The sequence below is a fragment of the Geospiza fortis genome, unplaced genomic scaffold, assembly GCF_000277835.1.
Source record: "Geospiza fortis unplaced genomic scaffold, GeoFor_1.0 scaffold138, whole genome shotgun sequence".
NCBI classification, from domain to species: Eukaryota; Metazoa; Chordata; class Aves; order Passeriformes; family Thraupidae; genus Geospiza; species Geospiza fortis.
The window spans coordinates 3276997-3298594 of NW_005054307.1; the positions used below are offsets into that span (position 1 = coordinate 3276997).

General features: G+C 36.6%; 1 protein-coding gene across 2 annotated transcripts in view; it reads left to right on the forward strand.

Annotated features, from left to right (window-relative positions):
* The window catches only part of THSD7A (thrombospondin type 1 domain containing 7A), a 190082-nt gene that overhangs the window by 121294 nt on the left and 47190 nt on the right, over positions 1-21598 (forward strand). For both annotated transcript variants that reach the window (XM_031066748.1, XM_031066747.1), the window contains 4 exons: positions 6650-6884; positions 9870-9985; positions 12170-12302; positions 14190-14293. In XM_031066748.1, coding sequence (XP_030922608.1) covers positions 6650-6884; positions 9870-9985; positions 12170-12302; positions 14190-14293 — 588 coding nt within the window. The remainder of the gene's footprint in view (positions 1-6649; positions 6885-9869; positions 9986-12169; positions 12303-14189; positions 14294-21598) is intronic.

Sequence of the window (21598 nt, forward strand, 5' to 3'; positions counted from 1 at the left end):
GGTTTGTGGGGTCCCTTTTATTTATACAGTGTGTCAAACAGACTCATTTTGGTGGAAACACAGAGACATATAATTCAAATAAACATATATTCATGTGCTTCTTGCTTGTCCATGTAGGTCAAGACAATAGATTTTCTATATACTTTTGTAATTTTCCTGGAGACAGAAATTTAAATCCTGATAATCATGCCATAGAAGTCAAAACCTAAATTACTGGAAAAATTATTCCACTTTCTTATGCTTAATCTTAAAAAGTACTTCTTATTCTGACTTAGATACTTAATACAACCTAGGTTAATTTACAAGGCTGCAGATGCAGCAAAGCTGTTCAGCATCACCTGGATTTTGGATATGTGAATTTTATTAGTATTTGTTGTGCAGTGATCACAAAGACTGACAGATCTCAAACCACAGAAGCTGTAGTGAAGAAATCCCTAAAATAAGGCTGAAAAACCTAACTGAATACCTGGGTGTTGTAGTGCTTCAGCTTTGCTCAAACCCTGCCTTCTTTCCCACTGTTTCAGATGAAGTTATTCTGTGCTCTTTTTAAGGATGCAAGCTGCTAGGTCTGCCCAACTTACCCAGGAGTGCACTCACATCTCATCAGATCTCTTCAATATAGTGCTCCTTTGCACTCCATACAAACTCAGAGAATGAAAGCATCTAAGTAAATGAAAGAACCTTCCAAGGTTTAGGGGATTTTTACAATTTTAGCTAGAAAGTACTTTCTACCTTTTCTTGTATTATATTAAAACATTTATCAGTTTAACTTTTTTTCATGCTTCAGTGGAATGAGTTATTTTCATCTTTCTCCTCATACTCCTGTTATGCCTCTTAGTCATTTGTTACATGACAAATAACTGAATGACTTTTCACCTCCAGAATCCCATGACTGAGATCAGCTGTGTTCCCAAAACATAAAATACTGGGTGCTGGGAGGTAATTTCTTGTTCTAGGAGCACAGAATATATTCATGTGTTTGAACATCTGTATTCCACTGATATAAAAGGAAGCTTCACATGAACATTTTTTGGAAAACATGGCAGTTCTCAGTTACATTCAGAACTTAGAAAAAATGCACAGAACTGTAGATGGAAGCTCTGCAAGCATCATGTAAAACTAAAAATTTCAAGTCTCATAAATGTAAGACCAATAATTCCATCTACACATTAAAGCTGAGTTCTGAAAACACCTATCAGTTCTGTTCAGGTGAACAGTCACACAATTTTCTTTTGGATTTCTGAACCTTTTCTTGAGCTGTTGGTATGAGAGACAGACCAGCCTAGGTAAGCTATTCCATAGTAATTTCTGTATCCTGTTGCCTTGAGTTTTTTTCTCAAAACACAATGGGACAAATATATTGCGAATAAATATATACTATTCCTATTGTGTATCAGGACTGGATATTAATTAAAGATCAAATATGCAAGACTGTTGCAAATCCATGAATAAGGCTAAATTAGTATTCTAAAATGACATAAGGAGTCCAGGTGTGAGTCCTTGATCACACATATCCTCCTGCTAGTCATTCAGTGCGCAAGCCTAGAAAGATCAAAGCATTGCAGGCATTGCATACGCAATGAAAACTGCAATCCATCAAAGTATCTGGTACATTTAATTCTCATTCATTTGCGTACTTAAACATGAACACCCCCTGAAATATTTGAGGCTCTGTAGATACATGTGAAATAGGTTTTTTATCTGGCTCTCAGATGGCTTTTTATCAGGTATTGTCTGTGATTGTTCAGCTTCACTCCTCTTTGAAATGAAAAATACTATATTCTACCATTTTTCTTGTTAACATTGGCATATAACTGTCTGTAATAGAGCTATGTCATTTCACACCTAAGAAAATTTTTTTCCTCTTCGTACCAATCTATCTCTGCTGCTGAATTGGTTTGAAGAAACCATCAAGGTAACATGACTGGCCACCAGGAAACAACCACAGTCTAATAATTTTTTTTAATTTGATTTAGAATAGGAATAATTCAGTAGTATTATAATAATTCCTCAGTGTAAAGAATAGGTTCACAGAAAAACTGTAAGCTGTATGTAAAATACAACAAATATAAGCCATATGTAAATTACAACAGTGACAAAGTTTTCTAATGAGCTCTGGGATACCAACTGCCCCTCCAGCACTACACTGATTTCTGCTTGAGCCAGGAGCTGACCTCAGTTGTACCACCCTCTCATCATCATTTCCTCATTCCAAACAAGACCGTTTTCATGTGCTCAAACCACATGCTGCAGAGCCTCAAGCACAGTGTGGTCATGCACATCTGGGATGGGCTTATTTACTTGCATTCAGTGAAAAGAAAGGAATCTCTTCTCAAGATAAAGACTTACTGTCCTTTGTGAGATGACTCCATGTGAAAATGAGTGTCACAATAACAATTTTTTGGTATTTTTTTCTGAGATCATTGTCCTCAGCTTGAAGGTTTGAAAGGCAAAGTGATTTATAAATTTGCCTGTCTGTGAGACTGCCTATAGTGTTAGCTCATTTGTGTCACTGTCAAATCTATCTTCATGGTACAGTGAGAAACTCAGAAAAGTCACTGTCTCAAAATACAAAATGACAGCAAAGGACGTAGTGGTGTTACCTCATACAGTTGTTCTGCATAAATCCAGTAAGGTATTGTATACAGCCCAGCCTATCTCTTGAATGTAGGGTGTGTTTACTTTTGGTTTATATTCTGTTTAATATTTCTGTTCTTCTTTTTACTCCCTGCTTACAATAAATCTTATATAATGAGTAGTGTGCACTAAGAGTATTTCACATTACTACTGTACCTGAGACTCAAAAGCACTAATTAATATTAGTTTTTCGGTAAGTAATAAATATGTAGATTGATTCTGTTTTGATTATATAGTGCCATAGACTGGAAAACTGGTGCAATACAGCATAACAGTAATGTTGTGGGTACATCCTAAGTTTTATCAGTAAAACCAATTTTGGAAAAGTAAAGATTTAACACCCCACCTCCCAAAAAAACCCCAAACCAAAACCAAAAAAACAAAAATGTAAAAGAGGAAAATAATGCAAAGAGGAAAATAAATTAAAACTTAATTTATTAAAATGAGAGGGAAGGGAAAAATTTCATATTATTATTCTCTTAGGGCAGGCTCAGCAGCTTTACTATGGGTGCTACATGCTCATAGATCAACAAAGTGTAATGTCAAAACAAAGTGTAATGTCAGAAGGACTGTTTGGCATGACCATATAGCACAGAGCACTAAGAATCACAGTTAGATAGTATAGAATATCAGTTATCCATCTCATCAGATATTCTGTTTGACAGGGACCAACAGCTCTTCTCATCTATCTGCAAGACGGATTTATTGAATATGTAAGAAATATCTGGATCAAAGGAGTTTCTTAACAATACTTAACAGATTATTGTTGATATGCTTTAAAATTTTATTCCTGTTAAATTACAATACAGTTTGGCTTCATAGTTGCAAACAAGAAGTTATGCTCAGGGGTTTTTTTAATTTACTCTTCCTACATTTATTGAGTTTGTTTTTAATTTTTGTATTTTCCTGGCTTGAAATAACAGTGTTTGGTAATTAAATCTGAAAGCACAGAATTGGGTATTTATTTCAGCAGCAAATTGCTCATTCACAAAAGAATAAGTTTTGGAGAACATGAGGTTTTTCATGAAACAGGAATAAAAAAACCCACTTAGTTTTGGAACTGCACAACCTGAATTTTCAGGCAAGACTTACTAAGTGACCTGACACCTGTGTGAGAAAGGTGAGCCAGGGCAGGGTATGTTACTGTGCTTCTTTTGCTCAGGAGCCCATCACCTCAGATTGCTGAGTATAGTGAGGGTCAGGGGTTCATACTCTATCCTGGAAAAGTCTTGAGGACAGACCTCACATTCACCATGAGCCCATTCTGCATCCTGACCTGTTGTGTATTTCAGACAGGTCTGCTTGGTTTGTGAAACTGATATAAACCAGGGGAGGAAGCATCAATGTTTGCAGAACAGGAACAGTCTTGGTTCTGACTGTGTTTGTCTCAGGAAGTGCAGCTGCCTTGAGAAGTGCCTACCTCCTGCCTACAGCAAAAAAATGAGTAACACTCGTTTCACTCACTAGAATGCAAGAGGCAGTTCAGTCACATCTGTTTTCTCAAACTTTGAAATTATTCCAGCTGTTTTGAAATGCATTTATAAAACTATATGCCTTTGCAAAAAGAGGGGATATCAAAATGATTAATTAAAATGATCCTAAATGCTTTAAAAATGTTTAACATTTTGAAATTTCGAAGTTATCGAGTCTTTGTCACCAAAAAAAATTTTTAAAATCCAATCATTGAATATCCTAGAGCAAGGTGTCTTACCCCTTTAGCAGCTCCAAACCAGGCAGAAAAGCAATCTAAGTGTAGGACAATTCTGTCAACTATTTTATGAGCAATATGCAAGTCTCTCTGCAAAACTAGGCTTTCCCTTCCAAGTCTACTTTGCTTAAAAATCGAAACCCAAAATTAAATACTTCAGCCCCAACTGGTTTTTGTATCCTTGAAATTATTATTTTTAGTACTGCCAAGAAATTGTTTACTGTCATCTGATAATTTATTATTAAAGGATGTGTTTATTATTGTATGTCCCCTTTTCCTATATTCTGATTAATTCAAATGTCTATTTTATTTTTTTTTTCTGTGATACTCATTAACTTTTACATTCCTGTCAAACCTGTCCCCTACTGGGGATATGCTCATAAACTTGTTGCCCCTACACAGATGTTGTAAAGGGCATCTCTAACTGCCAGTTCTCCAAGCCCTTCTGCATTTTCTGTACCTAGTTAAATTGGAGGAAGCACAAGAGAATGCTGTTTTCCTGCACAGAATGGCACATTGATTTTTATTTTAGTAGTATTATTTCCACATTTTGTTCAGTCTTTGCATGTTTTTTAACTGCTGGTTTAATCTGAACAGAACTGGATTCCCACTGAGCTGCAGACATTCATGCCCCAATGTTTTTCATTTACAAGTCAATGTCAATCTCTTTTTTTCCCCTGAATATATATTCTTGTGTAGCTGCCGAAACTGAACCTAAGTTGTCACTTTATTCTCAAATGTCTTAAGAACTGGTGCCTGTGGCATTCAATATTTTAAACATATTTTCAATATTTTAAATCTATATTTTAAATAAGAATTCTTTTGTACCAAAAAAATATTCAAGTTATTCTTTAATTAGATTCACATATTTGTAGGTTTTTCCAATCCCCCTTTGCAAAATTTAAGATTAGCTAGTCTGTTGCATGACATCTCAACTAATATGATGTTTCCAGTTGCTTGGTTAAATCAATATTTTTAGGAAAAAGCCAGAAATTAAAAATATTCCTAGAGAAATAAATTGTGAATTATTATTTTATCTTGTGTTTTCATTAGAATGAACCTTTTCTCATGTTTGCTGCAGATCTAGACCATGCAGAGCAATTTGTTGTATAAAGTATTTTTATACTGGCAACTTGACTTTCTGGCATTGGAATATTTGAAACATCCATTGTTTCTTTGGTTACATGTACTTTTTTTGTTTAATTTTAACAACGGGTGCTGAAATCCCCTTCCCTCCCCCATATCTGTAGAGCAGACAGTCAACCTGAAGGTCAGTGCTGGGGTATAAATAATATACTCTACAACATGCATTTGGTGGGAGCATACATTTTAGAGAAAAGTTGTATGGATCATCAGCATTAACTAATAAAAAGCTCCTCTTTCAATTGTCTCTCTTACTTTTCTTGTCTTTTAGGAGAGGCTAAAATGTTGTTTCGATTTTTTACTGCCTTTCCATCAGTTGGAGATAGGAGTCCCATTGTTCCTTTAGGCCAGAATCTCGAACCTAGATTTTAGTAACACCAGATATTTAGCGGGCATGATGTCTGCTCACAGGGCTGGACATGGAGTAGCCTGTGATCAGCTCTGGTAGGAAAAACCTCTTCATTTCTCCTGGAGGACTGGGAGGCCAAAGTGGGTTTGAAGTGCTTGAATATAATGAACTGAACATACTATCAAAGAAACCAAGCACAACAAAGATAGCTTTTCTTCACAATCATTGACACTTGAGTGCATTTTAATCTTAACCTGCAATAGCCTTTGTTATCTTAATCTGGACCTGGAATTGCCAGCTGTGCCATCCTCTTTGGTTTACATAATATGGATAAACATCCACTGGGACCTAGGACAAGAGCTTCAAAAATCTTTTCAATTAATCTGTGAATTAGACATAAACAGAGGTCTTTACACATGTATAATTAGAATAATTGACCATTTCTTCTGTCTAGAGCCTTCATACATCCTTATGTGTTCACTTGCAGTCTCTTCTAGAGAACCCTGAAATAAAAGGCTGTTGATCCCTCCAAGCACATTAGTATTATAGAAGTTATGATTATTTTGTTATCCTTTTGGTACAGACTTACATACTGTCCATGAACAGTCTGTTCTATGGGACTTGTTGATCAAAATTTGTCAATGTTGGGCATATGAAGAGGAGGAAAAGGGAACAGCATTTCTTTCATGTAATCAAACTGATAATATATAACTAAGAAAACTTCAAAGTGGGTTTGTGGTATGTGGTTTTTTTAAAATAAAAGTTATATCTCCTTCCAGTGAAGGGTCTTTTTCCCTCTTTCATTGTTCCAGGAGGAGTACAGTGCCCGAACAGCAGTGCCCTGCAGGAGACACGCAGCTGTAACGAGCACTCCTGCACTGTGTACCACTGGCAGACTGGCCCGTGGGGACAGTGCATAGAGGACACGTCTGTCTCTGCTTTCAACTCCTCTGCCAGCTGGAACGGGGAGGCCACCTGTTCCGTGGGGATGCAGACAAGAAAGGTCATCTGTGTCAGAGTCAACGTGGGACAAGTAGGCCCCAAAAAGTAAAAACCTTTAAAAGTATCTTCATGCTGTAATTATGTTTGGATTTTACTGCTTTATATTTTTATTGCCGATGTCTGCTTGCAAAGGCAAAAATACCCTCTTCTGTATGTTCTCATGAGGGGACATTTAATCTTCTGAAAATACAAGACTGGCACAACAGGAAGACTAGACAATACCTTTCTCAGTATGGATTTTAATGGATGGTATTTACAATGGTGGTTCTGCTGACAGCTAAATAAATCCAGTTGTCTCCTTACCACCATCAGGTTGAGTCACAATCAAATTCTCGGAGTATGAGTGTGAAATGCAGAGCAGCACCATTTCCAAGATCGTTGTGTTGCTTCCAAACAAGCAACACATTGTATGGATTAATGCAGTTCCACTCAAAAATAGTGATATTAATCTAAATACACTAAACCCCTTCTCAGAACCAGACCAAGGAGCTGCAGCATAGTGAAAAATGGCATTGCATTAATTTGAAACATTAGTTTGAACATTAGTTTGACAAAATTTGTGGGTTTTTTTCACCACTTATGTGGTTTTTTAAAGTTATTTCTTTGGCCCAATGATTTGGGTTTACAGTTTTATGTGTTATCAGGGTTAAATACAGATTAGCTGCTAGTAAAATGCATTTGATAACATCTTTGTAGGGATTTGCAGTCTGTAAATATATCCCACTCAGAACAGATTCAAAACTCTAAGAACTGGTAGCAGAGGTCATTTAGAAAGTTCATGAGGCAGCTATTTTCACACGGAATGTTTGCTTGATGCCTGCCATTTGCTGTTTTATTCGACTGTAGATTTAAGCCTAATTTACTTTAAATGGAAATGTGGGGAGTAATGTCTGCACATTCAGTAATCTAAATTGTTGTATATCTGTATTAAGTTGCTGTTCTATTTAGTCATGATAGAATTATCTTTTGTTTGGTACATTTATATTAAAAAACCCCACAAACCTCTAATGATTTATCATCCTTTTTAAATCTACTGTAGATGCCTCTACATTTGATTTGATGTTAATTTCTGGGAGGACGACTGTTTTATTCTTTCATAAGTGAATCGTGTGAAGTGAAAAAAGGTCTTGGTTGTTCCTTCAAGTCGTTGCATCAAAATCACTGAATCATTTTTAAAGACCGAGACATTTAACATGAAAATGTAAATAGGAACCTTGTTTTAAACTCCCCTTAATAAAAAGGATTACTGTGGTACGATACAATCAATATTATTGGCCTTATCTGCCTCACAAGTTACAGACTCCAGCATGTATCTTTTCTGTTTAATTTGACCTTGAGTAAGGACTGCAAAAAAATCAATACTTTGCTTTAAGCCATATATAGTAAATACAAACAATATAAAGCATAGAAACGGTGTTCTAATTGAACTAATTGCCTTGCCTAAGTATCTGAAGAGCAATTGTAGTGTTTAGCACTCCTGAAAGATGAAGCTCTCTGTGAAATGGTGAATGTGTGTATTTCAGATTGTTTTGTATGCTTATAATTTCTCCTGTTTTTAAAGGGAAAAGCCAGTGCAAGAAAAGCCATTAGCAAGCTACTGTTCAATGCTTTTCAGAAACATTTTTTAATTTTAATCTTAAAGAAAATTTCTGACAATATCGTCAGTATATGTGATTGGAAGCAGAGGTTTCTTTTAAAATGTATCTGATCATATCTAAACACACCCTTGCATATATAATCTGATTTTATGAATCACATAGAACTGAGGCACAAGTTGACTTAAAATTGTAGAGAGAACTTACAGAGGGGCGATGGAGGTTTGTGTTGCTATAGCTGTATTATTTAATGTTTTTTCACATTGGTGGGAGGGGGAAAAAGAGAAGGGATGGAGATCCCATTTTAAGAGGGCACCAAGGAATTGGTGCTCATTCATAGTAATTGATCACATACTAAGAACAATATGTGAATTGACAGGAAAATGCAGAGACATCTGATGGAAAGCATGCACAAGCAATTATTGTTGAAGAGTATGTTCCTATAAAACTGCAAATCAGCTTTTGTCATCCTCACATTGCACAGGCATAGTCCTCTGCTGACCATGGAGACTAGATTTTCCTGATATTTTACCATTAGACTTGCCTCTCTCACCTCTCTGGTCCCAGCTGCCCTGGACTGAAAGGAGGAAAAGCTAATCATAGTAATGTTTTTCTGTAATGATCCAAAAGAACTCAAACATGGATGTTGTGTTTTTCTTACATCTTTACATATTCTTCAGACAGTCCACAGTCTGTATGTTTTTGGAGCAATAGAAATTTTGAAATTATTTCAAATATTTTCAGTACTTCTGCGAGAGTTATTGTATCATTCTGAAACAAGTATTGTGGCATAGAGAGTTTTTCCTTGATGAAAAAAGACAGAATCCCCACAGAATGGGAAAAATGACCTGGGTAATGAGTCCCATATGTGGCAGTCCAATAATCCTTTTTATATGCTGATCAAGTCTCTTCCTAAAACAAGTAAGGTTTTCTGCCTTTTCTGACAGTCTTTCTCAGTCTCATTGATCTGACAGCTTTAAATCCTTTTCTGGTTTCTCTCATAATCACAGCCAGCTTATACCTATTTGTTCCTGGGTTGGAAGTGTTATTTATTTTAAATATGCCTCCTTCCAGAGTTTTTATTTATGATAAAGTGATAAAACCTGAAAATGTATTTTACTAAGCTAAATGGGATGGCTTTTCTTCATAATTAGGTGAAAGCTTGAAAATTACCCTGAAAATACAGAGTCTAGCATGGTGAGTGAGGGATGATGATTATTTAAATCCTGAGGTGCAGAATACACTAGATTTGGCTTGCTTTCACCACATGTATTTCATTGCTACTAGTTTTTATAGCTGTGCTCCATCCTGGTGAATTCTGGGCAGCAAGCACTGTCCTCATGTGCCTACAAGCATTGAGTACGTCACACAATTCACTACTTCATTGCAGAGTGATTGTTTATTTGATAGTGCTTCTTTGTGATTTTTTTGTTAGATGCCCTGAAAGTCTTCGACCTGAAACTGTGAGACCTTGTCTGCTTCCCTGTAGGAAGGATTGCATTGTGACTCCATTCAGTGACTGGACACCATGTCCTTCTTCATGTCAAGAAGGTAATTTTATCCATTGCATGTTAGTAAATTTTAAAAATGTAAAAGATGGGGAGTCAATTACTTGCAATCACTTTTGGCAGAATGCTTATGCACATCTCTTTCTGACAGAGAACATGTAATATCTGGTACAGCTGCTGCAGGGAGGACATAGAACTTTTGCTGAACAGTTATTTCTATCCATTTTCTATATGCATCTGTTTGGATTTTTTCCCACATTTTGCCTAATGTCACAAACTCCTATTTGCATCTTACACTGATAAAGAGATAACTAGTTACAAGGTAGACACATAGCTGTTATCATCAGCTTGTCATCTGAACATCAATACTTACACAGTGTTAGCATTTTAATTGTCAGATTATGAGATGGGGTTTGGAAATACCTAAGTTTATGCTGTTTGTTCTTCAGAAAAAAACCTGAGTCTTTATATACAAGGAGATAGGTATGTAGCTAAGTAGATATGCAGTTGTACGTAATTTTGTCTGGCTGCTTCTGCTCCAAGGAAAATTGAAGGAGAGTTAATAAAAATCAACAGACTTTACATTGATGTGAGTGGTCTGATTTAAACATGAAATCCAACACCATTTTAATACACTTGGCAAAGCTCTTTAAAACTGTGCAGGTCTCCCCTGAATTTTTATTACAACAAAATCATACATGAAGTTAGTGTGATGACAGGCTTAATATTAGCCACATTTTATGGTTTTTTTCTCTTCTTGAGCTTAACATGAGGCATTTTTCTAATATGTACTATTACAGACAGACTCTATAATACTCCCTCTTCCACAGGGTGCTAATCCCTGTGTGGGACATGGTGATTACTCACAGCTACTCACAGAATGTAAAAGATATTGTTACATCAAACATCCAGACTTGGGCTGTCACGGCCAATTCTTTATGCTTGGTAAAGGACACAAGCATGAAGGCATTTTTGCAGTAATTCCTATCAGTGTTCAATGCATTCTAAAAAATAAAAAAAGGGGTTAGGAAGACTAAATTCATAACCTTTGAAAAACTGGGGAATTGAATCTATGAAATAAATATTCATTATTATATATGTGTTATTTTGCAGCAGTATTAATTGTTCTTTCTGAAATATTTTTGTTTGAGGACATCATACTGAGTGAAAATGCCATCCTTTTCTGTTCCAGTTTCTGTGGGTTTTAAGAAAGTTCTTGATGCAATAAGCATATCTTCCTGAATATTCACCACATACTATTGTACAAGCTTCTATAAAACAGTATATTTGTGAACTATGAGTGTTTTGTCTATTCAGTGAGACCATACTACAAAAACAATTTATATTTCATGGGGTTTACCCATTTGTGCCAGCAAGCAGGTCAGTAGCTTTGCTGGGCTGCACGTCTGTCTTGCCCCTTGTGCCAGCTCCTGGCATCTCCTGGAGCTGTTTGACTGGGGAGTGAAGGGTTTCCTCCGTGCTGAAGAGTGGCCAGGTGGTGGAGAGCCACCGCCGGGATTCTCCTACTGCTCACTCCTAATTACAATTGCTTGGCTGTGATCCAGCATGCTTCTGTGATCAGACAAGCTGCAGCTGCTGTAATAACCCACCCAAAGCTGATATCAGCCCAGTCAGCCAAATGTCTGCTCCACTGCTCTCTGTGAAAAAAAAAATAAAAAACCTCCAAGATTTTTACCTAACATAGGCATTGCTGTGGAACTAATACAGATCTGTAGCTTTTCTCTCAATTTTCTGCCTGAAGAACCGATACCTGAAGATGACTGAAATCAAAATTCCTACAGGAACTATTTACTGTTTAGCATTAATAATGGATGACCATAATAATTAAAAACTGCAAACTGTAAAGGAATTCTAGCGTGGAATTTCTGTTTCTAGTTTTACATGCAAATGTTTAGAGCAAGCTTACACCTTCAAACTCTAAAGTGTAGCAGCGAACTAAGCTGGTTTAATATTTGCTCTCTTGAACTGTTTATTCACTTCAGATGTCTGTTCACTTGTTCAATATTGCTGGTGTTGCTTTCTGTTTAGTTCTGCTTTCTGCCTTGAGATGAAATTGAAGTGTTTTTTCTATTAGGCCTAATTTTTCTGCTTATGGGCAAAATAGCATGTCAATGTTATGGCAATTGGTTCAAAAACCTTGTTTTCACCCTAATTAGTTTCAACCTTAAGTAGCAGCAGTAGAAACCAGCTATTCTACTCTTTTCAGGGGGTGTCACAGTAAGGAAGCAATCCCGTCACCGAGTCATCATCCAGCTCCCTGCCAATGGTGGTCGGGAGTGCCCAGACTCTTTGTTTGAGGAAAGGGAATGTGAAGCTTCTCCTGTCTGTCATAGCTACAGGTATGTGAGACAATCAACCAGAAACAGCTCAGATATGATTTTTAAACTTGTACAACCTCTAGATCTTGCTGAATTCCATTACTTAGCAGTAGATGTTTTTCTAACATGCTCTATTTAGAAAAGGAGGATACACATCTGAATCAAGGTTTCACAACAGATATATTGAGCCAATAGGGAATCACTGGTACATTTTGTTCCAGCTCCTTGGAAAGAACATTGCAAGAACTAAGAATTAATTTCCAGAACAAATTTTTCCTAGAAACTGTTTTGACATTCTAAACACGTAAAACAAATCTTTCTAAATATCCAAAGTGCTGAACTTCAAGCTTATATGTTTAGGAGATCTGATTTCTGGTGCCATATTGTTCAGCCTACCATAGCCTTCATTTTTCTATCCCTGTAAGCCCTGAGACAGTCCAGTGCTGAAGATATCCCCTATATGTCCTGTGTCCTCTGCATTGCCCTGATCTTCACCACAGAATGTTGAGGACTATTCCAGAAGGTGGAACAATTTTTGCTTAAGAAAATGTTTGGGTAGTTCTGTAATATCTATCTGAGTGTGTGGGAAGGTCTAGACATACAACAAGAACTTGTTGATGGAGACAAAGTTTAGAAAATTCTGGTGCCATTAGTTAGATTTACTTGACAAAATAATAAAAAATATTTTTTGATGAATAGTAACTCCCATGAAACTACTATCTGTTGTGGAGGTACAAATAGAATTTAAGCTTAGTTTAATGAAAAGAAATTGGGATTAAAGAAATGTGTTTCTTTCATCATCTCAAGAACTATCTTTGCAAATTCATTAGGAGATCACACTCTGTGCAACTAAAAGATATGAAAAGATTGAAAAGAGCATTGGGGAGCTACAAAATCAGTACTCTAAACACCAGAGAAATAGAGCTCAAGAACTTTTTATAGTCAAATTGAAGTTGGAGTTTTGTCTTTTAAATGCTGGCTGCTTCTCATCTCTTTAGTATCTTCCATATCTGAGCTACATGATAATGTGCTGAGCATAAGAAAGAAGAGTTGCTAGAGAGTGGTAGATGAGGTCATTTATATTTCATGACACGAACTAATACTAAACACATGTTCCATATATTTCCTTTAGCATCTTTCTGACCTGCACACATGCTGCGACAGATGGACTCACACACTCAGCAGGCTTGTGCCTTAGTTAGTTGCTGTCCCATAGAGGCAGGTTGCAATGAAACTCGAGGTGCAAAACCATTGAGATAGTTTAAAACATGCAAACTGCTGATGGCTGGAGCTGTGGATTATTTTAGAGTTGTGACAACAAACAGACTTGGCTGGATTTGTTATATTTAAGGGGTGGGGTATTCTGCAGCACTAGCAGGGAACTTAGTAAAAGTTTCACAGCAGTTTATATTAATGATGGAATAATTTAAGCAGCGCAGTATTGTATTTGTTATTGATGGTTTTTTGCAAGTTCTTTTTGTTTGTGTTTTATTTTTGATATGGTGGACCCATTCTGTTGGCTTTCTTGGCTGGCTCCACATTTGTAAGGTGTTGCCACTCAGCAACCCAAGATCCCAGGAATTTCCTGAGGCACCCTTGCAATCACTCAAGCCCATTGTCCCAATACTTTCCTGCAGCTACCTTTCCTTTCTGTTTCTTATTTCTCCTTTTTTCTTTCTACCTTTGCTTCCTCCTTTCTTCCATGTGTTCTTTTAGGCCTCATCCTAAAAGAAGAAAAAAATTTAAGAGAATAGGGATAAGTTTATGGTACTGTTACTGGTTCTTTTGTGAATTGCCTGTGACCAGTTAATAAAAATAAGCAACAGCTTATGATGGTTTATAACTATCTAGCTGCCTGAGGTTTGATGGCTACAAGGTTTAGATGGATTTCTTCCCCTCTCATTTCAGGTGGAAGACACACAAATGGCGCAGGTGCCAGCTGGTACCATGGTATGTGCGCCAAGACAGTCCAGGAGCACAGGAGACTTGTGGACCTGGGCTACAAGCAAGAGGTTAGACCCTTTGTTTCTGTCATTTATTCTCAGAAATCTATACATGCACTGGTGTGGGAAATGCCTTACATTTAAGGCCTTGTAACCTAACATTAATTTAATCTGTCTTTATGTGCATCAGCAAAGGAAAATACTGAAAGTGCTCAGGGCCATGTCTCAGTATGTCTGGGGTCTCTGGCAGTGTGGAGATCTTACAGACTCTTCTAGCACTTGTTCCCTGATGCAATTTGTGTCTGTGACCCCTAATCCTTTCTCTGCACATCTCCAGGAGCATTTTGGCTATTTCTTCTCAAATTAAAGTAGTTACAGAGAGCAAGGGTAGCATGAGAGATTGAAGACTTTGCATTTACACTTTAGAATTCAGTGCCAGCCCATTTCTCCAGGTTGTGAAGGTCCTTTGAATGGCAGTCCTTCCAGGTAGGTACTGACTGCTAAAACTGTCATTGTCCTCAAACTTGCTGAGCATGCTTTCTGTACAGGTTGTTAAAGAGACTAAACAGAACTGTGCCTGGAGTTAACCACTGAGGTGAAACAATCTTAGCCAGCTGCTGGTTAGACTTCTAAACCACTGACCCTTTGAGCCCAATGATCCAGATATTTTTGCACCATTTTCATTATATAGTAAATAATTTTTACATCCAAATCCAGCTTTACTGTCACCTGTCTTCATAGAGAATTTTGTGGCTTTAACAGAATTGTGTATGTGTGACTCTGTTAAATATAGCCAGGATAAGGGCTTTTTTAGGTGCATTAAGTACATTCAATAGGAAAATAAGTGCAGTTCCTATTTACTGTTATAGTAATTGAATTGCTTTGAACTGCTGGTCAACCTTGAATTCCAGGAAGGCTTTTCTCCTTTGTTATTTCTGAGTGCAAACTTGTATTTGTTAAAGCGCTATTGGCTCAGCGGATTGTGCCATTGCCGAGGAAGGACATTGCTAACTGCAGAAGTGAAATGTTCATGTCATTAACTTCCTTGCAGTATTAAAGGAGGTCATGGTGTACTTAAAAAGTTATGGAGTAAATCTTAAGCTAGTAGCTCCTACCACTTACTCTGAAAGTGTCACAGGAGATCAATTTAGAGCTTACCACAAAATGAAACCTTAAGGCATTGCCTGCTAATACAAAAGACTTCTGGCTGCGGTAATTATTTCGAAGGTCTATCACAATGGAATCTATTTCTAGTAGCTCTAGAGGATACATTCAGCTTGCACACTGAGAAAATAAGATTTCTGTCTTTGATGGTAGGAATTCAAATAGTAAAAAGTGTTGTCTTCTGTGCTTACATGGTAGTACCTAAATCCCTTGACTTTGTCTCAAAGTCAGTTAATAAAGAAAGATAGTTAATAATAGTGCATGCAGATTGGATTTTATTATTCTTTTGTGTCATGAGAGTTTCTTTATATTTTCTTAAATGTAATTCCAAACATGTACAGGGCACGCATATATATAGAATAATACATGATCTTGAAATTAATGGCCAGGTAGTTTTCAAATCTGTTAAAAGAGACTGGCAGAATTTCCCTTTGGTCCTACACAGACTTCGATCTTGTGAAAGATGATGTATTCAAGCAGTAATCTTGTTCCCACAAGCAGATAAAATGCAAGTAGCTCTCCAGTGTAATGTGGTCAAGTGGTAGGATGAGTAATCCTTAATTAGGAGCCCCTGGAGCAGCGAAGCCTGAAGAAAGCTGGTGTTTTTGATAGAATTCTGTAAATGTTTCTGGGATCAATTGTTAGAAAGGAAGATTTTTGTTTACTACAGCTTTTTGTCAGGTCTATCCCATGTATAAATTCCATTGTAGAAATCACAGAGCAAATTATTCAAGTTGGAAAATGGAAGCTTATTTGTACCTCAGTCCAGATATCAAAATATGAATCTAAATGTTGTTTAGGCTGCTGCAGTGTTGAAAGTTATAGGCAGTAGGACAGAGGGGGTTTTGGCTGATATTTTTTCCCATTTATGTAAGTGATGTAAATTAACATATAATGTAAGTTTCCAGCTCAAGTTTATTATGTATCATGTCTCAGGGTTGTAATACCTCACAGTGTGTTGACCATATCTTTTATACTGAGTAATGTAAATTGATAATCTGTGGCAGCTAAACGCATTAGTACAGCTTTTCCTTAGATTGACAGAGGTAAACTATTTTCCCTTTACAATGAATATGACTTGGAAGTACAAGTTGAATTTTTGCACAAAAGTAAATTTGACTTTGGAAAACACACTTCTCTAATTCCAGAGATTATCAGTAATTTTTTTACTTCACACCTCAGAAAAATGCATTTTGAACAGGAATAGTTTGTTTTATTTGATAATATAATTTATCTCCCACACAGGATATCAATTCCCTATCCCCTCTTACCTTTCAAATTCTGCCATCAAAATAGCCATGTGTGAATTTTAAGTGACACACATTTTTTTTGTTTGGCCCCCTGCACAAGAGTTGATTTGATGTGAGGTGCTCACTGAAGGGAGACTGACCTGAAAGCAAACATCTGCCTGACTGAGCTGTGCACTGGACAGTATTAGAGAGATTTCACCTGTTCCTGAAGGAAGACTTCAGAAGAAGTTTTATCTCCTCTCCTTGTTAATTCTTGGCTCCCTTCTGCACACTTGGCTACTCCTAAATAAAATTTCTACAGGCTGTGGAAAACTTTGCATAATAATATGTCGCTAAAAAATTCTGTACTATAAATAATTTCTTTAATATGTGATGTAGATACAGAAAAGACTGAGCTACTACTGTGCAGTTCTTTTTAACCACCCCAAAATCACAAACATGAAATATGAAATCCATTTGGTATAACATTCTGGTGCTGCATTTATGATTGCTACTGTAATACAGATATTTTGATCAGTACATTTAACTGTTTGTTGGTGAATTCTATACAAATATTGACCATACTGTGAAAATTGTTGACATACCAGCATTTTTTTTCCAGTTGAGAAAGAGTTCCGTTTCAAGTTTCTGGTGCTCATGCATGCAGAAATCACACATTGATCCATCTGTTGGTGCCAATTTGCTTTTGATGACAAAGCGAAACAATAATCTTTGAGAAGTAATCTCTGCCATTTGGTTTCCCATGCACTGCTCTTTCATTTTGTGTTGATACTCAGTAGAGCAAGTAATTCCATTCTTCTTTGTGGAAAGAGTTCTGAGTTCCTCTTTTTCAGTGCAAGAGGATGTTGCCATTGCTATCAGCTTGTCCTGTTTCTGATCTGATTGCCCACACGCAAACACTGTAACACATAGATTATTAGCAAATGTGTTAAATGAGAAAGTATAGGAATGTACGCCAGGGAAAAGGCACATCTGACCATGCATTCATTAGCAGTTTATTTTGAACAAAATAGTCTGCTACTGTTAATGTTTTAGTTAGAAAGATAATTAAATCTGAAGGAAAAACTAGAAGATAGAAATCATTAGAAATTACTGTTAGGTGTCTGATCTTAGGAGTCTCTGAGTAACTAGAACATATGCATGCCTTGCTTTGCATCACAGCTTTACTATTTACACTTCCATTCTTCAGCTTTTTTTTATCACATTTTGTCCTTCTTGGCTAAAGAGATACTTGGGTGAATCATAAAGTTTAGAATAGTGATTCATTGTTAAAGACAGCTTTGTTTCTATCTGTCATGTATAATGAGGCTTTTGTTACAAATCATGTCAAGTTAAATGAATGTCGTAAAACTGTAACTTGGGTCAATGCAGAGGAAAGAGAATAAAAGAGTGGTTTCTGAGTTTTGTTTTAAAAAAAGATTTTCTCTAAAAGTATATTTTAAAGTGTTTGTTAGCTATTCATGCAAATAATGGGCAAGTATTTATATCTAATCCTAAGCACAGTAAAATAGCATTTAATACTGAGTAGCAAATTCATTGCTGTAGTCATAAACTTTATTTGAAGAAGGTTGGTGGTCATGACAATTGTATTGAATTCCATGATGAATGAAAATCTGAATTTATACCACTGATAAAATGTCTTCTAACAGTGGGTAAGCAGAGCAGGAGTGTATTACAGAACTGAAGCAACTTAAGACTTCTATCTTTTGTTCAAAACCCTCAAGAGGAGATGATATGTGTGCATCAGCAAGGAGTTTGAAACTTCCTTTTGACCCTACCCAACAAGAAAAGAGAGAAAGCCGTATTTGACTGCAACAACATTTATGTTTATTTTCATAAGCTGTTTCTCAACTAACAACATTATTTGATTAAATACATTGATGAGTCATCTGAAATCCAAGAGAGAGAGGCACAGCGGTGGCAAATATAAAATGCACCCCCCTGCCCCCCTCGCAAGAAAATAAAAATAAAACAGACACCAGGCAAAAACTAGACAAGAGAATAAATGCTTAATAAAACCAAGCTACTAAGTTTGAAATTGTGAACAACTTAGGCAAGTATGCATGATGGTATGCTCATCTCCTAAATCTGTGTTAGTAAATCTCAGCTTCAGTGACTTGTGAAGGAACTTAGAAATACAGCTCAAATCCCTTTTGAATTGTATAGGAAAACCTAAGAAAGTTAATAAAACTTGTTTTGCCAGTAGCTCCTGCAGATGTAAGTAGCGCTTGTTGGGCTGCATCCCAATGGTAATCAAGAGGACATATAGCAGATGAGAAGCTTGAGTGCCCAAACTGCAATAACTGAATCACATCATGATGTGTATGGGTGGATGCACATGGTAAGGGCCACCCCAGTGACCGAAAAGAGATTTGCAGAAGGATGCACAGCCTGCAGTCCTTGCCACCATGAATCTTCCTCAGAGTTTTGTAGGAGGAATAGGATAAAAATTGTGATGTCAGTATATTCTGTAATAGCAAGAGGACGTTTATTTGTAAATTTAAACAGAAGTTAAAGTAGCCTGGCTGTCAGAGAAAATACCTGAATAGCTGTGCTTTATGTCACTGAGAGCTTGCCTTTATTGAAGACCTGGTCTTGAGCTCTCACTGTCCTTCATTCACAGAGTGTTTGTAGTTACTTGAAAGAGGAAGGCGAGGAAGCATCCCAGGATGGCCATGGGCACACAGAGAGGCCTTGCAGCCTTGTTAGAGCCATGGGGAGGCTTGAAGGCAGAACCAGTGGTCAAAACCTCTTTTCTCACTCCATAGCTAAACAGGGACAGCAGCCTCCCTCTGCAGGCATCACTTATGGAGGCAAGGGACTTTGATGTGTGGGTGTTACATGCCCGTATTGAAAGCACAGGAAAGAAGTCAAAGTCATGGAGTGCTGCTCTTCATGGAGCTATAAACTTATATTTTAATGTAATTGAGCCTCAACAGATGAGAGTGCTCTATTGCCTGGTTTATGTTTCAGTCACCGCAAAGTACAGTGATCAGCTTCAGGAGTCATAAGTAAGAATTTGGACAACTGCTCAAAAGCAGTGTTTACATGAGAACCTAATTTTTTATTTCCAAAAAAAGAGCCACAATCTCCATACAACTTTATTTGGCAGAAATACATTGTTATTGTCCTTGGAACATAAAGAGCACTCAGTCTTGTATTTTCACAATATTACGGGCATGTGCTCCTTCTTAAGATATTTTGTGGTAGGAATATTTTGTCACACTGTGTCTAGTCTGCTGTGTCCCACAAAGAAAGAAATAAACATAGATGAAATCACAGCTTAGACAACATGGATAGAAGGCATAAGAAAACTTAGTGTGCTGAAATAATTTTTGTTTTCTAGAACTGGGAAAAAAATATTTTTGTTGTTAGAAATAGTTAGCAATTGAAAAAAAATGCATCACAAATGTATTGTAAAAGAAAGGACAATAGAGAACCTTAATTTAAAAAGAAATTTTTAGGTATAGGAGGCACTGAATCTCACACCTCAGTGAAATATCAGTGAAGTATGCTAATGATGAAACACTGGAAAGGTTTTTATATAAACTCACACATGACATGACTTGCTAAAACACAGTCTCAGTGTTTCATTATGCCAACAAGAAATATATTAGCCTATAGTCTCCTGTGGGTACTTGGTGGAAACAATGCTATCCAACAAAGTTTTAATTACATCAAAGTCCCTTGTCTATAAAATTTAGACTGCTATTTATTTCACACCTTTCTTCTGGGAGCTAATCATTGTTAAATACCAAAACAATTTTATAAGTGAATGGTTTCTATGTTAAATTTGATTTTTCTGTTAGCTGTACTCTTGTTTTATGTTTTCACTTAATAATTACTATGTTTAATTCAGTAATGGAGGAACCATGCTCTTTCCACTTACAGGTAATGTCTGTAATAAATATAAGGTGGTTGTAGAAGCAAAATAATTAGCCTGGTATGATATAGCTTTATAGTAGCTGAAGATACTTCTCTGTGTAGTGAGTAAAACATCGATCTCACCAACCTCTACTTAAACACCCATAGGTTTGATCAAAGAGGCAGGGCATGAGTTTGTCCAGGGTAGCTTGTGAGTGGAAAAAGTAACTCCTCTAATGGTGAGAGCATTTCAGATGTCAAGACTGGTAGCTGGCCAAAGGGGTGTATTAATAGAACGTATGCAGTTGACAAAATCCCTGCTTCTAATAGTGGAAAAATACACATTTTTCAGCAGTCATAAAGAGTATAAACCTTGATACCCAAATCTGGACAATAACAATAGGAAAATTGAGTATAGAGTAAATCACCCAAGTCTTATCACTAGAAGTAGCTTAATAGTTATGGACAGGCACTGTGAAAATTAAGATTTGGGAATTGATTTAGTATGCCACACTGTACTCTAATTTGTGTTGTTATTAAGGTGAAATATTTAGGTCTTGAGAATGAAGTTTTCCTTCTTTGATTGCTATGGTACAACTGGCAGTTAATCTGAAAAAAACCAAAAGTGTTAATCCTCAGGGGAGCTTTTCACCTGAGTCTGCCAGATGTAAATTAGATGCGTTAATATGAGTCTGAAAAAATTTATGACATAATGGGTATTTGCTCATGGAATAATATTTTATAACTCGGAAATATGAGGGAATGAATATTGGCTTTAGAAAAAGTCAATTTCGCTAGAAAGAAAGAATGTTCTTTGGTGGACAACATTTCTTATCCTATCCAAGAGCTAGATGGAGAGGCAGTATGTAAAATGAGTATTCAACTTTTGAAGAAAATTATTAAAGGATATTGGCTAGTTAGTTGACTGTCTTTTAGTCGTTGGCTAGGTATGACTAGGTTGACTGCTAAAAATGGTGGCCTGTATCTCCCTGAGAATGCAGTGAAGATAATGCAATTAGTTTTGCTAATGTGTGCATATAGCAAGGCCAAACTCAAGACAGAGGATTTAGGTTTGACCTCTGTGAATTTCCACATG